The sequence below is a fragment of the Diceros bicornis genome, chromosome 8 (genome assembly GCF_020826845.1).
Source record: "Diceros bicornis minor isolate mBicDic1 chromosome 8, mDicBic1.mat.cur, whole genome shotgun sequence".
In the NCBI taxonomy this organism is placed as follows: Eukaryota; Metazoa; Chordata; class Mammalia; order Perissodactyla; family Rhinocerotidae; genus Diceros; species Diceros bicornis.
The window spans coordinates 16,453,588-16,469,973 of NC_080747.1; the positions used below are offsets into that span (position 1 = coordinate 16,453,588).

At 35.9% G+C, this 16,386-nt stretch overlaps 1 protein-coding gene across 2 annotated transcripts in view; it reads left to right on the forward strand.

Annotated features, from left to right (window-relative positions):
* The window catches only part of SLIT2 (slit guidance ligand 2), a 364,985-nt gene that overhangs the window by 312,770 nt on the left and 35,829 nt on the right, over positions 1 to 16,386 (forward strand). For both annotated transcript variants that reach the window (XM_058546810.1, XM_058546811.1), the window contains 3 exons: positions 2,629 to 2,753; positions 2,893 to 2,990; positions 4,245 to 4,384. In XM_058546810.1, the coding sequence (XP_058402793.1) occupies positions 2,629 to 2,753; positions 2,893 to 2,990; positions 4,245 to 4,384 (363 nt within the window). The remainder of the gene's footprint in view (positions 1 to 2,628; positions 2,754 to 2,892; positions 2,991 to 4,244; positions 4,385 to 16,386) is intronic.

The window sequence follows — 16,386 nt, forward strand, 5'->3', positions numbered from 1 at the left end:
GTAGTAGTCAACCTTACCAACTTGAAAAAGTTAGAACTCAATATTTTGCTATATTCCCAATCCTGATGTCACCAGAACAGTTTGTGGGGTTAAGAAATTGTCAGAGGAAGCCTGCACCCCTGGGAAAGCTTGTTATTTTGATTCCCTTAGCTAAACTGAATATATACGAGGGGGCAACAGTCTCCCTTTGTATACCCGTAAGAAATCCCAGATACTGAAGGAATCCAGATAATGAGCATGATTAGCTGTATAGGAAGCCGAATTTAGTGTTGGAAAAATGTGGAGAAATTCGATAGTGCTTATTTATAATATATGATTCAGTGGATATTTATTAAATAAATCTTGACTGTGTGCTAAACTGGACAGGGACGACTTCAGCCTGGCAATTTGGTTACCTGTCTACTGTATTAAATTCTTCAAAATATGTCCAATTTTTTGCTAAAACAATCTCTAAACATAATTTTTGAAAAATGTCACATTCCACAGAATAAATTTAGAAACTGCCAACCGTGAACCCCTCGATTCAAACCACAGTCTTACAAGGTTGAAAGCACAGAAATAGACCAAAAGACAATTGTTCTCAAGGTCTTGGGAAGTGGCCAGATAAATGTTTACAGTCTTTGCGTTTGCTGATGTGCTCTTTTACTGGTATACATTCTTGGCTGCTTCATCCCACGCCTTTGTTCCAAGTCAAATTCTTCCTTCTAGCCTAGCTAAGGGATTCATTACCAGTTAGATATTTCCTTTCTATTGCTGATTCTAAGTGTGATAACTTTAGCCAACACAAAGCCATTTATTGGGAGGTTCTAAGTTAATTTAACTAACTGCGTTAAATAACTGCCACCATTCACTTCTCCAGTGTGCTGAATAGCTAAATTTATTTGATAAATAATTTGGAGGAAGGGTGAGAAATTAAATTTCTATGAGGCTCACTTCAGTATTAATCCCAGAAATTTTCCAGCTGTAATTTGATGTAAAGACTGCATTAGTTATTCTGGTTACCAAGAAAAAGTGAAGGGGACACTGGTTAGGTCTCGTCCAGTGACTAGGTGTTGCTAGAAGCAAACACTACCCCTTCTCATGAACATGGTCATCCTCAGAACTGTCATCCACTTCCAAGTGGTTCAAAAAGAAACAGGAATCTCTATGTAGATATATTTCGTGTGTTTTTTTCGTTAATAGAAAAACTAAACAATATAGAACACTATCTTTTTATTAGATTTTACCTCAAAATCATTATATGAAATTGTATCAGTGTTTCCCAAGGTAAGAAAATACTTAGATATGAAGAGTCTCTATGGCCACCATGTTAACTCACATTTTCTTTCATACATGACTTTCTGTCGGTAGACCAACAACTCACAAATATACACTCTAATCTGTAGAAAAATTAGATGAAAGGTAGTTTATATGAGCAGAAGGCATACAACTTTTTGGGTATAGGTACATTAGAAGTTTAGAACAGTGATAGTAGAGGGGGTCTGCTACACAATTGACTCAAATAACTTTGCTAGAAATTGTGTGTGCTGAAGCATGCAATTGGAATTATTGCTGCATATTCCAATGAGGATAAAGAACTACAGAGAGATTGGTGATAGCAGAAACATAATGTTTATCTTACAAAATATTTGTATTTTATGCATGAAGATGTCACTTTGACAAAGGGTCCTTATCAGACAGTTGCCAAAAGGCCATCTAGTGAGCTCTCACAAACAGTGCAAAAAGTAGCATCAATGGAACATAATTTTATTGAGGATGGTACACTTTCCACATTGTTAGCCATTTATGAATAAATATGTGTGACCAAAGGGAAATGGCTGCAACTGAATCTGCGTTAATCTAGACCTTTCATGGATAGTGAGATTTTTTAAAAATGTGCATCTCAAAGGTGAGATTACAAGTAGAGATCGCTTCAATGGTGTTTCCTTATCGGAGAGGAAGATACAGAAATCTCACTCATCATGTCTCTATGCTCGTGTGCTAACAAACTGAACCAAAAGGATATGAGGGAGAATAACAGAGATTACATTTTGGTTTATTTTCATATGCAGGAGAGTGGCACTGTTTGTATTTCCTGTGTGAAAATAACACTACTGAACTAATATTGTCAGGGCAGGTGCATACTATTTTATTTTTAATTGCACTGATGAATTTCTACTTATTCATAAAACTTGTCCACCCATCCCCAACACACACATATGTGCACACACACACAAAGTCCTCTTTGGGATTGATGATGTACATTACCATGACAACTGGCTGAGGTTAAGGTGCAAGCAGTGGCCATGGAACACATCTACATCATCTAATCAGCCCATGAGGGGATTGATCCTGTGACATTGATGTCACTAACATCACATACTAACCACTTAAGCCCGCAACCCAGAGTCCCACGCTTATGTCAGAGAGTCTCAACATACTTCCCAATAAGAAGGCCTTCTGTTGCGTTCTTGAATGAAATGCGATGATACTGATTTCTGGTTTTGTCATGGAAGAGAAACACATATAGATATGTGATCAATAATAACTTTTATACAGACTTTATTGTTGCATTAAGGGATTGGAATAATTTGACATGAACTAGAAATAGAAAACATTCGTTTCTCATATTTTTGAATTAATTTTTAGGTCCTGTGGATGTCAATATTCTAGCTAAATGTAACCCCTGCTTATCAAATCCATGTAAAAATGATGGCACCTGTAACAACGATCCGGTTGACTTCTATCGCTGCACCTGTCCATATGGTTTCAAGGTAAATAGAAGCTGTTGTGGGACCACGATATGAAAACATAGCTTTCTTTGGTGGGCCTTCATAATTTTATTGTGCTATCTCTTGTGTGCTGAGAGCTACTTTACTTACACTCAACTTTCCTTGGCCATTCCTTCTCTAGGGTCAGGACTGTGATGTCCCAATTCATGCATGCATCAGTAACCCATGTAAACACGGAGGAACTTGCCACTTAAAAGAAGGAGTAAAAGATGGATTCTGGTAGGTCATCAGTCTGTAATCTTCTGTGTCTGCAGTACTGCAGTAAGAATAACTAAGCAAACACGCATTTTCCTTTTCAAAATAAAGGGTATTATTTTAAACAGTATGCTAGAAATCTATTCATAAGAACAATATCTATCAGTCCCTCTCAGAGATATTGCAGTATAAAAACAAATGGAGATGTTATAGTATTCTCAGCTCAGGATGCTACAAAATTAAGAAATGTAAAGACACTCGCACACATGTTGATTAATCAAGTCAGATTAGGTCAAGACAAAGTAGTGGCTCTATTATGCTAATTAATAGCCAGCTGGTCCCCTACTGCAAGTCATATAGTCATCTCTTGTTTTGTGTACTGCTTTAAAGACAGTGTGTAATGATAAGATGTTAGGTCCCACTGAAACAGAAAATTAATGATTCATTTCCAAGCCACAATATGAGTAGACAAACGTGCTGTGAACATTTTTAATCTGGAGTTATTTAATCATACAGTACAGTTACTCCAGATGTACTTCATGAATTATGAAATAGAGTTTTTATAATGGCACTAATAATTTCACATACGAATGCTAATCTAATACTAAAGCTTGTTAGAAATATCACTTTTTATAATAAATATACTTCATTTCTGCGTTGTTATGAAAGTGTCTCTTTTTCATCGAGACTTTACTGAAAAATTATTCTGATACTTATCAGGATTAAATGTACAGTGTTTTATGCCGGTGAAAAAAATTGTATTTGTTGAGATTTAAAGAGAACATTCACGTTTTGTAATTGCAAGGAAGACAAAATTTTATTTTCAGATTTCTTTTTTGTTTTGAGACACCGAGAACATTTTAGAGTGGTAGATGTTGTAATTTTTAAAAATCATAATTAGTTCTTCCTCATTTATGAACAAAGAAGCATGAATTATTTTATTAGCACTCAACCGAGATTAAGATATCTAGGGCCGTAAAATAAACTTTGCTTATGTTTCAGACCTGCAAATATATTATATTTATTGACTTATAGGACCACAGGGCCATTTGCCATCTTGTAGCCAGCATAAATTATCTTCTTCAAATTGTTTCTGATTTGGGGGATATTACCTTAAATTGATGATTACAACATGTCATTTAAAAGCATTTTAAAAATCAATTTTATGTAGTTAAAAGCTCTGTAATGGATGAGTGTATTTAGTTTGTTTCAATATTTAAACCATATGGTTTTAAAATGCAGGAAGATGTTTTTGCCCTTTCTTCCCCTGACGTTCAGGTGTATTTGTGCTGATGGATTTGAAGGAGAAAATTGTGAAGTCAATGTTGATGACTGTGAAGATAATGACTGTGAAAATAATTCTACGTGCGTGGATGGAATTAATAACTACACGTGCCTTTGCCCACCTGAGTACACAGGTAGGAAGAATAGGAAATGCTATGCAATCAATCTGTGTATCTGTTTGAAAGCCTCATTGGTACTACACTGCATATGTTTAGTGAACCATTATATTATTCGATAACTGGTATAGGTGTTTTGGAAATGAGATGTAATGTAAATAACAGATGGAGTTAAAGATGATTTCATCCAACCAAATAAAAGACCCAGCAAGCTCAGTTAGAACACAGGCACCTATCATAAAGTCATGCTGTCCAGTAAAAACTACATTACCATACTGAAGCTTTTAGTCCCACAATTGAATGGCATGCAAAGTATTTTTCCTGTGCAAACCAACGCACTCTATATATGTGAAAAGGGGCCATTTCTTTACATGGTCAAAACATAATAAAACATTAGAAATTACTCATGGCCATACTTGTTTCTTCACTAGTGAGTGTTTTACTCTAGTAACTCATGTCCTTCAAAGTAAAATGCAATCAGGAAGATATGGAGCACTTGGGATAATCTTATGAGATCAGCACCGTTTTTTCTGACATTTTGTATCCTGGGGTAACAAATCTCATAAGACTATTCAAACTGCTAAACTTCTTCTCTGAATAAACTAATATGCTGTAAAGTCAACATTCAAGTGTATGAGTTGCCTACAATGTCAGAATATCTGTTTTATTGATTTTTGTAGCTATGAATAAGAAACTTCATAGTTACAATCTTGTTTCCTTAATAAACCACTTAGGTATAAAGTTATAGGGAAAAGGAAAATGTTCTGTAATTTATTTGTAAGAAAAAATGCAAAAGTAGATTCTGTCACTCTATTCAGAGTTACCATTTACATTTTGCTAGGTATTTTTCATTAATTTTATTTATTTTCATATAATTTAATGTATAGTTAAGAATATCAGAGGATGAAATAACTATGTAAATGACTGAGGTTAACAATAAAAAACACGAAAAATGAAAGCACATCTGTTTAATTAACTTTCTCAGAGATTTGTTGGAAAAGCATAGAAATTTAAGCTTTTATGGAATACTCAAACTTTGCATTTTGCTAAATACCTTTCTTGATATAAAAATGCTGGATAGAATAATGGGGTTCTGTTTTGACACCCCGGATCTGTTTGAGTGCCTCAGAAACTGCCTTTTTCACGGTATGAAATTTTTTTATACCAGTGGAGTACCTGATCCCAAAATTCAGTAGAATTTTGAATTTCTCTATATCACCAATTGCTCTATTACATATGTACACCCCTTGGACTCTTAGTGGGCAGAATTTGACTGTGCTTTGATATTTTGCATTAATAAACGATAGCAAGTGTATCCATCATGCCCCAGTCTAAAGTGGCTGGGAAGAGTTTAAGGGTTACATAGCTTTGACTTTCACACCAATATTACTTGTGTCATGCCTCAGGTACTTGCCATTAGCTATGCATACAGATTCTGGAACCCTTGGGTCTCCCATGAGAATGTGAGTTTTATTGGATGGGCTAATTTAGACTTATACAAGAAGCCCAACATTTGCACTAAAATCTGTTACTTAGATTTACCTAGATAGAATAGTTTTCTTTTCCCACCCTTGTTCTAATCATTATAGAAAGGGCTTAATTCACTTAATTTTGGAGGCCTCTTTAAACCAATCTACTCTGACCAAGACAAATTGAACCCAAGCATTTCAAGCACACTTTGGCTGGAGCACAGAAACCAGGAATTTATCTAGCCCCTTACTAATGAAAACCTAGGCTTGACAGCACTGCAGTATTCAACTTCTTACGTGCCTTTTTTATGATAATTTACATAAGATGGTAGACTCTTCTGCTTTGGCTTTAGATTTGCTATACCTCACCAATTTCTTTTGAGTCTTTGTCTTACCTCCTCTCCCTGCATTTTCCAAGCTCCCTTCCTACACCCAATCCTCTAGAACACATTTTCTCCATCCTAAGTGATTCAATTCAGTGCAACTTTCTCTGAGAAGTATTGTGAAGCCCCATTTCCATGTGTCAGATCTCTTTCTTTGAAACATCAAAAAACCCAAAGCTTAGAAAAACCACTTTTTAACCAAAATGTGGCATCTTTAAAAGCTATCATGTGGGAACCTGCCACGACTACCTGTCAAGAGCCATTGGGTTCTCAACAAGAACTGAGATTCTTTTTGTCTTTTTAGTCATAGCTGTTGCAAACACCAATTTGCCTTAATCCAGGCAAAGGATAAACAAAAATATTGAACTCAATAGAAAGTTCATAGCATACAAAACATGAAGATATTACCACTATAACTTTGAGCTGGGTCTTGTGGGCAATGAAGAGTTTGACAATTTGGCATTAGAACAGATATCTAAACCAGGCATATTTGTAACTCATTTACTAGCTGTATTATTTTTGTCCATATGTGAAATGAGCTCATTTACAAAATATCAAACAACCATCTGCAGATTTTGAAATCAGTGGCACATAAGTGGCCTTTAGTTATAGGAAAGTATAAACTGGACTCTAGAGTTTCATATCCTGCTTCCTCCAAGTCTGCAGTTAGGGAAGAATTTTCTCAGAATGTGGCTGTATTGTTTTAAATGTAAGTTTGGAATCTGATTAATGAGCAGGAGATCTGGGAACAGAAACCCTGCTATGCTCAGGGAATATAATAATGTTGTCATTGTTTAAAAATCATTCAAGTCACAAGTTGCTTTTCTATTTGAAGATTTTTTACTCCATACCCCAGAGGCACACAATGAGAAAGTGAACTCTTTAGTAGGAACAAATAAAACCTCATTGAAAACCTTGTAAGTTATTGTGGTGAAGATTTTTACATTTGACATCCAAGTCGAGAGTCGGAATGGCATGATGTTAATGGGGAAAATTCAGAGATCTGAAAACAATCTGACAGAGAAGTCATGATGCCATGGGCAGGTTATAAAACACAGCTACAAATATTCAAAATAAAATGAACCACCATTGGGAAATTTACTAAATTTTTTTAAGCCCATGTAACCAAAACATCACAGTAAATAGTTATTGATTTATTAGAGGACAAAACTCTCACTCTTTCCTGCTGCAGAGATTAACGACATAAATTTTAAGGTCAATATTGTTGTTCTATTATCTAACTCTTGCTATACCCTCCCCACTGGAGTTATCGAAACTATTCTTTTCTACCGAATTCAATCCATTATCTGTCCTTGTTGTATAATATATGACTGTTGATTGCTAGTATTCTTCAGACAAGATTAATTTTTGAGAAGTTTAATTCACCATGATTCTAAATTAAAATCTCTATGCTAAGTATTGAGCAGGTAGAACTCTGGAATTGCTGAACAAATAATTTAAAAATCCACTCTAGGGTTTTAATTTTATCTTGAGAGACTGTGTTTTTGGTTTGGGTTGGTTTTTTTTAATCATTATTATATCCTTTCTAAAAACAGAGCATTTCTCGCAGGTAAATTTTCAAGGAATTCCTCAAGTAACACAAGTTCAAAACTTATAAATATGAAAATTATGGGGCTGGCCCCGTGACATAGTGGTTAAGTTCACACGCTCCGCTTGGGCGGCCCAGGGTTGGCAAGTTTGGATCCTGGGAACAGACCTACACACCGCTCTTCAAGCCATGCTGTGGCAGTGTCCCACATACAAAATAGAGGAAGATTGGCACAGATATTAGCTCAGGACCAATCTTCATCACCAAAAAAAATGAATAAATAAAAATGAAAACTGTAAACATGGTACCCCTGCAGTGTTGAAAAACTTTACACCTTTTCTTAAGCTCTGGTATGAATTTAAGTGTTAAATTGAAAAAATGTGTTTTTGCATGTTTCCTGAGAGTCAGAACCCTGGATCTGCTCTGTCAAGACTATGTTTCTTAATTAACCCTATTCTCACGGGACCACATACAAAGGTGCTACAAAATTGATCACATTTTAAACCATGATATTGCTTATTGGAATTGCATATTTCAGTAAATAAAAGTTCGTATACAAGTTGGGCATGTAAAAGCTTGGAATATATTTTGTGGAAAACATTCAGAACATTTTAATTTTTCCATTTTATACCATTACCTCTTTGTTTTCCAAATCTCCAATGCCCACACACAAAGCATTAAATGCACATCTCAAAAAGTAAAGCTCCTGATTGTTAAATCACCTGGTTTAGATGCAGATCTCTCACTCCCTGAGATGGCATTTACCTTTTGCCTCATTTACTACATGTTTGTGTGTTTGGCCCAGCTGTAGGTAAGAAATCTAAGCTTTGCTTCAGTTTGCTCTCACCTTTGGCTTCTCTGTTGTTAATGCTGCGCATTGGCTTCACGTGCTCTGCTGTTGTATTGCAATGTAAAAAGTCTTTTGTCTCTTCTGTCTTTGTCGCTGCCAGCTGCTAATCTGAATGAGGTGGAAAAAGGTTAGTTGCCTTTTAAGTCTATTATGATTTTCATTTTAGTTTCCTCTTTCTTTTAAAGCTACATAGATTTCATTGTGTGTACATGGTAAAAGGAATGTTGACAAAATCTGAAATCTGAAATCAATATGTCAAATCAGTCATTCAGATCTTTGATATATAGATAGCTATGCCAAACACTATAAAAAGGCCATCTGAAATGCACTTTACCAATTTCTAGAAGGCCATAACAGAAATTCTCTGAGTGGGAAGAAGGGATGGCTAAAATAGAAAGACTAATACTTTCTACCTTCTACTTGTCTATATGCTTTTAGTTTTTTAAAGATATCACGAACATAAATTATTTTTACAATGAAAAACGTAGGTCATTTAGTATAGTAGGTAGGTTGTAGATAGAAAAATTTTAAAATAATGGGAATTTTCTCATAACTTTAAACTATCTGTAGTAATTTGAAAGGAAAAATATTGGAAGATGTATACATTTATTAAAACATTTTGTAAAATAAATATTACAAAGTCCAAGAGGTTGATTTATAAAAGGACATTGTGGAACTCGCAATGTAGAATGTCGTGCGTACTAGGCAGTGTTTTCAAAGCAGAAAAAGATCCATATCTAGTCACTGACGTCAATATGGTCCACCTGGTTGCCCAAATACATCCGGGCGCAGGAAAGGAAGTCCTAGAGTACTTAGGGTGATAGTTGTGTTTGGGGAATCATCATCGAATCTTGGTGAAATTTTATCTTAGAGATTCAGAATTGCTACTAATAACATTGGGTTTTTACTCATTCAGGTTACCAAAAGTCTTCACGTGCCAAGTGGAGGCACAGCGTCCTAAAAGAAGCACAATGTGTGCTTGTCTTGACAGGTGCAGCTGTATGTGAAGGATTGGCAGTAGGGTTATAGGGCTAACGTGGAACATGTTATATAGCGGCTCTCTCTGTCTCCTCTTGCTAAGGACTTCATTTTTTTCTGTTGCATTGTTCAGGTGATTTACTGTGTTTGGCCACTTACTCTTACTATGTGCAGAGTTAAGCTGAAAAACATGAAAAAAAATGGTTTCATATTTTAGAATGTAAAAACATAGCCTGTGCAATTCTCTGTGGATTAATGCATCCAATACCATCCTTGGTCAAATGTCATCTTTTTTTTTTTTTACAAATACTAAAGCAATTGGTGGTCTGGGGCAGAGCTGTCTAAGGTCTGATTCTGTCACAGAAACACAGGGGCAATTATTCTGTCATAGGACTATGTCCTTAAATAGTTATATATGCTCTCAGGAGCAAGCTTGGCAGTGTGATAGTATTTTAAATCACCACGTGGTTTCATGTGTTGACTAAATTTCATGCTTAGGTTAGTAAAAGATGTCTTTGATTTCCAAGAATCCACTGCTGACTGAATTTGCTTTTAAAAATAATCAAACCATTTTCTATTTTTTAATCCAAAACTTAGCTAGAAATGAAATTTCAATTTCTTTATAGCACTGAGGGTAATTTTCTTAAATAAAAAGAAGCTCCATAATTAGCTGACATATTAATTTAAAAGAACTCTGTAGGGGCCGGCCCCGTGGCTTAGCGGTTAAGTGCGTGCGCTCCGATGCAGGTGGCCCGGGTTCGGATCCCGGGTGCGCACAGACGCACTGCTTCTCCAGCCACGCTGAGGCCGCGTCCCACATACAGCAACTAGAAGAATGTGCAACTATGACATACAACTATCTACTGGGGCTTTGGAGGAAAAATAAATAAATAAATAAAATTTAAAACCCATAAAAAAAAAAAAGAAAAAAGAACTCTGTAGATATGAACAATAAGGATTTGAGCAATAACTTGTATAAAACAATGAGAAAGCACTTACCCAAGGATACATACCTTGTAAGTAGGGGCCCAGAGGCAAACCGATGTCTAACTGACCCCAAGGCATGCACTCTAATTCAGGAGCCTTCCACTAGAACCGGTCCCTTCTTATCTGCTGCCATTTCCACGCTTGGAATCTTTTCACATCCCACAGGGGCTCGGACTAACTGTTTATGCTAAACAAGCTTTTCTTCTGCTGTCTCTTTAGCTTGCTATACATAATTGTCCTTTATGTATATTTGAAAAGAGTAAAGCTGTAGCCGCAAAATTCAGGTGCACGCAGGCAATCTATTTTATCTACACATGAGAAAAAGAAAACGCCTAATTAATGCGTGTACAATTAATTGATTAATTCCCCTGGTGACTAGGCTACCTTCCATCACATAGGGCAGGTGGGATACTGATGAATATGTGTAGCTAATGGGAAAAACTCAGATTTCTCATCCTGACACTAATATTTATCAACCTGGAACCTCTCACAGTCTTTTTTTCCTTCTGTGACACAGGGTAATGACGTCTGTCCCACCTCACATAGATGTTTGAAAGTAACATGGAAGAATGTATAGGAAAACACTTTAAAACATTAAATGTCTGTACTCCAGAAATATCAGGGACTGCTCTGTATGACAGGTTTAAGTTTTGCGTCATTTAATTCCAACCATCATCACTACAGTGATGTGGTTTAGATGATTTGATGCCATTCCTAATGGCATAAGAATTCTTATGGGAATTTTGATAGAGGAAATTCTACCTAAAGTTATACGTGTAAGTTATACGTGTAAAGGAAATTACTCTCCCCATATTTTTCAGTACTATCTTTTTCTTAAATTATTATCTTGTTATTTTATTTTCCGTGCTCACTTCAAATGGAAAGACTTTATTTAGGAATAAGTCTTTGGTTCTCTTTACTCCCGTACTCTACTTTGAAGTATAAGGAGATATTGAATGCCGAAGAACTCTTGGATTTGGTTGTATTTTTTTAGATTTTGTGTGTATTTTTGGATTTTCATGATCCCTTAATAATAATGACCACTTCTGTTATTAATTCTGCCTCGGAATGTGTCAGGTCTTTACATCAAAGTCAATATAGTTGCAAACATACGTGCAGTCTGTTTTAACTAGAGAGAATACTTTGGCGGCCTAATGATATTGTGTGGTTTGCATTTATCTTCTACCCTTTCAAAACCTTCTTAAATGCGTTTGAATCTCAGAAAACATTTTAAAGATCCTGTTTGCTCTTTAGTTAATAGACAGGGCCCATTGAGCCCAGAACAACAGTTTAGCTTAACCAAGCCTTATTCAGTCTAATTTGGATTTATTTTGAAAATGGAGTTAAATATTTCTGCAGTTTCAGTAGCTGTTGGAATTGGCTACTTTATTTAGCCTCAATGTTCCAGTGAGGAAGTACTAAAAAACACCTCCTCTTTTGTTTATTTATTTGGGGAGGTAAGTTTTTCCATTTTAAAAATTCAAAAGATGTTTATTGAAAAGATACCTTATGCAGGACACTGTGCTAAGCATCGAAAGTAATACAGAAATGCATAAAACATTACCCTTGTCTACAAGGCAAACTCTTTGGCTTTGATTCTTCCCTGCAAGTTCAGATTAGGTCAGTTATATCACCAGTACAAAGCCAACATTTCTCATATCCCAAGAAAGTTAATAGCATAATAGAGTTACTTTCCTAGTTTGTAAGTAAAGAGAAGCGCTCTTTTCTGAGTATGAAGACTAATCAAACTTTCTTGCAAACAGGCATTATGGAGTAATTCATTTCATATCATTTAGTACAAAAACGAGAACATATAATGATTTTGTTTGTTTGAAACATCTTAATATCCACATTTATAGCGTATTTTCTTGAGCCTCCCTATTTTGAATTATGATTAACATTATCTCCTGAGGTTTCTCTGTGGCAGTGTCCCACTTATGCACGTTGCCCATTATGCACACCTTTTGCACCAAGAGGACATTTATCAGTGGCTACATATCTTCAAGAATTCACAGCCCCTCAAATCAATTCCCTGTATTTCTTTTCTGACAACTGGATTCAAATAAGTTTAGAGAAGTTAGTGTGATCTGCATAGATTATTGATCATATTGTGAAGGTCCATGAACTATTTCTAATTGATAGGGCAAATTTCAGGATAGTGAACACAAGTAAGAAAGCATCAGATTATTAAAAGGAATCTTCAGGAAGAGTTGGCTGTTTTAAAAAATAAGAGACACACGCTGTTCCTAAGTAATCCTTTACTTAATGGAAATAAAGTCAATTATTACCATCACCACTGATGATGATACTGAATATTCAGATTGGAGACTGGGCATCTGCCCGTGTTAATGTGCTCTGGTGCCTGGGATTATAACCTTGAGCAGAGTGTGTAACAAATAAGGCTGCCCTGCTTCAGCAAAAGAGGAGAAAATAGAAATACTTTTCTCTCAGGTCCAATTCTCTTAGCTTGTCTTGGGACGACTTCAAAAATCCCATGAGCTGTGTCTACCCTCCACCACAGTTCATCCATCTCCCTAATACATTGCAAGGTCTATGAGAGGAGAGAGAATGGTTTTCTTCATACAAATAAAGAACAAATGGGAAATGTACAATTTTTTGTAGGAATTGTAGGGAATTTTTAAAATTAGGTAACAGAAACATTCAGGTCCATTTATCTTTTTTTTTTTTATTGCAGTAACATTGGTTTATAACATTGTATAAGTTTCAGGTGTACATCATTATACTTCTATTTCTGCATAGATTACATCATGTTCACCACCCAAATACTAATTACAACCCATCACCACACACATGTGCCGAATTATCCGTTTCACCCTCCTCCCTCCCCCCTTCCCCTCTGGTAACCACCAATCCAATCTCTGTCTCTATGTGTTTGTTTATTGTTGTTATTATCTACTATTTAATGAAGGAAATCATACGGTATTTGACCTTCTCCCTCTGACTTATTTCACTTTGCATAATACCCTCAATGTCCATCCATGTTGTCACAAATGGCTGGATTTCATCGTTTCTTATGGCTGAGTAGTATTTCATTGTGTATATATACCACATCTTCTTTATCCATTCGTCCCTTGATGGGCACTTAGGTTGCTTCCAAGTCTTGGCTATTGTGAATAACGCTGCAATGAACACAGGGGTGCATGTATCTTTACGCATCGGTGTTTTCAAGTTCTTTGGATAAATACCCAGCAGTGGAATAGCTGGATCATATGGTAGTTCTATCCTTGATCTTTTGAGGAATCTCCATACTGTTTTCCATAGTGGCTGCACCAGTTTGCACTCCCACCAGCAGTGTATGAGAGTTCCCTTCTCTCCACATCCTCTCCAACACATGTTGTTTCCTGTCTTGCTAATTATAGCCATTCTGAGGGGCGTGAGGTGATATCTCGTTGTAGTTTTGATTTGCATTTCCCTGATAGTTAATGATTTTGAGCATCTTTTCATGTGTCTGTTGGCCATTTGTATATCTTCTTTGGATAAATGTCTGTTCATGTCTTTTGCCCATTTTTTAATTGGGTTGTTAGTTTTTTTGTTGTTGAGATGCATGAGTTCTTTATATATTTTGGAGATTAACCCTTTATCAGATGTATGGTTTGCAAATATCTTCTCCAAATTGTTAGGTTGTCTTTTCATTTTGTTGATGGTTTCCTTTGCTGTGCAGAAGCTTTTTAGTTTGATGTAGTCCCATTTGTTTATTTTTTCTATTGTTTCTCTTGCCCGGTCAGACATGGTGCTTGAAAATATGTTGCTAAGACCGATGTCGAAGAGCGTACTGCCTATGTTTTCTTCTAGAAGTTTCATAGTTTCAGGTCTTACATTCAAGTCTTTAATCCATTTTGAGTTAATTTTTGTGTATGGTGTAAGGTAAGGGTCTACTTTCATTTTTTTGCATGTGGCTATCCAGTTTTCCCAACACCATTTGTTGAAGAGACTTTCTTTTCTTCATTGTATCTTCTTGGCTCCTTTGTCAAACATTAGCTGTCCATAGATGTGTGGCAATCCCATTTACAATTGCAACAAAAAGAATAAAATACCTAGGAATAAACTTAACCAAAGATGTGAAAGATATGTACACCGAAAACTATAAAACATTGCTGAAAGAAATTGAAGAAGACACAAAGAAATGGAAAGATATTCCATGCTCTTGGATTGGAAGAATTAACATAGTTAAGATGTCCATACTTCCTAAAGCAATCTATAGATTCAATGCAATCCCTATCAAAGTTCCAGCAACATTTTTCACAGAAATAGAACAAAGAATCCTAAAATTTATATGGAACAACAGAAGACCCCGAATAGCTAAAGGAATCCTGAGAAAAAAGAACAAAGCTGGAGGTATCACACTCCCTGATTTCAAAATATACTACAAAGCTATAGTAACCAAAACAGCATGGTACTGGCACAAAAACAGACACACAGATCAATGGAATAGGTCCATTTATCTTAAACTTTCTCAAACATGCCACTTCAGTGCTCTCACTCATGCTTACTGGATTCCTGAGTTCATCCTCTCCATTTCCAGTTGGGAAGGTCATTATTTGGCAGACGAGATTGTAGGCATATCTGAGTCAACAGGTACACATGTAGTCTGGCAAGGGTGGACCTCAGGCTGGGATCTCAGAACATAAATCTGCTACCAGTTTTCCTTATTTTCTCTGCTTCCTTACACTGTCCCTTATGCCATCTGGATCTCCTTCATTAACAGTTAAAAGTATCTTTCTTTGGGAAGCAATCAAATAAGTGCTCTCTTTCACATTTTTCAACAGCTATCAAGTATATAGTTTGTGCCAGACAATTTGCTAGTAAATCAATGGAAAGGAGGAGATGCAAAAATATAAATAAAGGTACCTGTCCCTTGCCCTCAAGTAGTATAATTTTAAGAAATCAAATCTCATTTATTTTACCCAACAGGTTGCTTTTTTTGATACCTGCCCTTACTGTGCCAATTCAAGTAGAGTAAAATTAGTACCATTTTTTTTCAGGTTTTTCTTGAGCCAAGCAAGAGCTCAAAATACAAATATTTGAAGAATGATGTGTTTGACCCTCCAAAAATCTGTGTCCTGGGGATTCTCTCAGGAATTCAACCAGACTTCCTCCCTTGCTACAAGTATATTTGAAAATGTCATAACTGATTAAGTTTAACACTAGAATTCTGGTCCAGTTATTCAGATTGCTGTCATAAGTTCTCTTTCCATTATTATCAATATTAATGATCCTTTCATATTAAAAAAACCAAAAAGTAGTTTGGTACAATTTATGAATAGGAATAAGAATGGGCTGCAGTGTCAGCCCCAGAGCCCTCCCCACCCACTTTATACATCCATGATCCCCAGAATGGACTCTGAGATTTTTTTTCTGTTTCAGAGAAAAAAGAAACTAATCTGGTTACCTTAGCAAATCTAGCAATACTTAAGTGTTCCAGCAATGCTGTGTACCCACATCTAAAACTTTTTCTGTTTTAGACATGCCCAACCTGAATTGACAAAGCTAACTTTTGGAAAAATTGAAAAGAAACCCTTGTTAATTCAAATCTACCCTTTCCTATTGCTCTGTTAGTGTAAAGCAGATGAGTATTTTAAACAGAATGATTTGAGTTAGAAAATTTCAGAAATCCTAATCCAGGGACAAAATGACCAACCTCTTTTCTGCTAGGCAGGCTTTGAGGACTAAAAATGCCTAGGTGAGACACACTGTTGCCCAAATTTCTTGGTAGATAGAAAGCAACTAATCATCCATCCAATAACTCTTGAAAAATTTCTTCTGTCTGAATTGCACAGTTTACT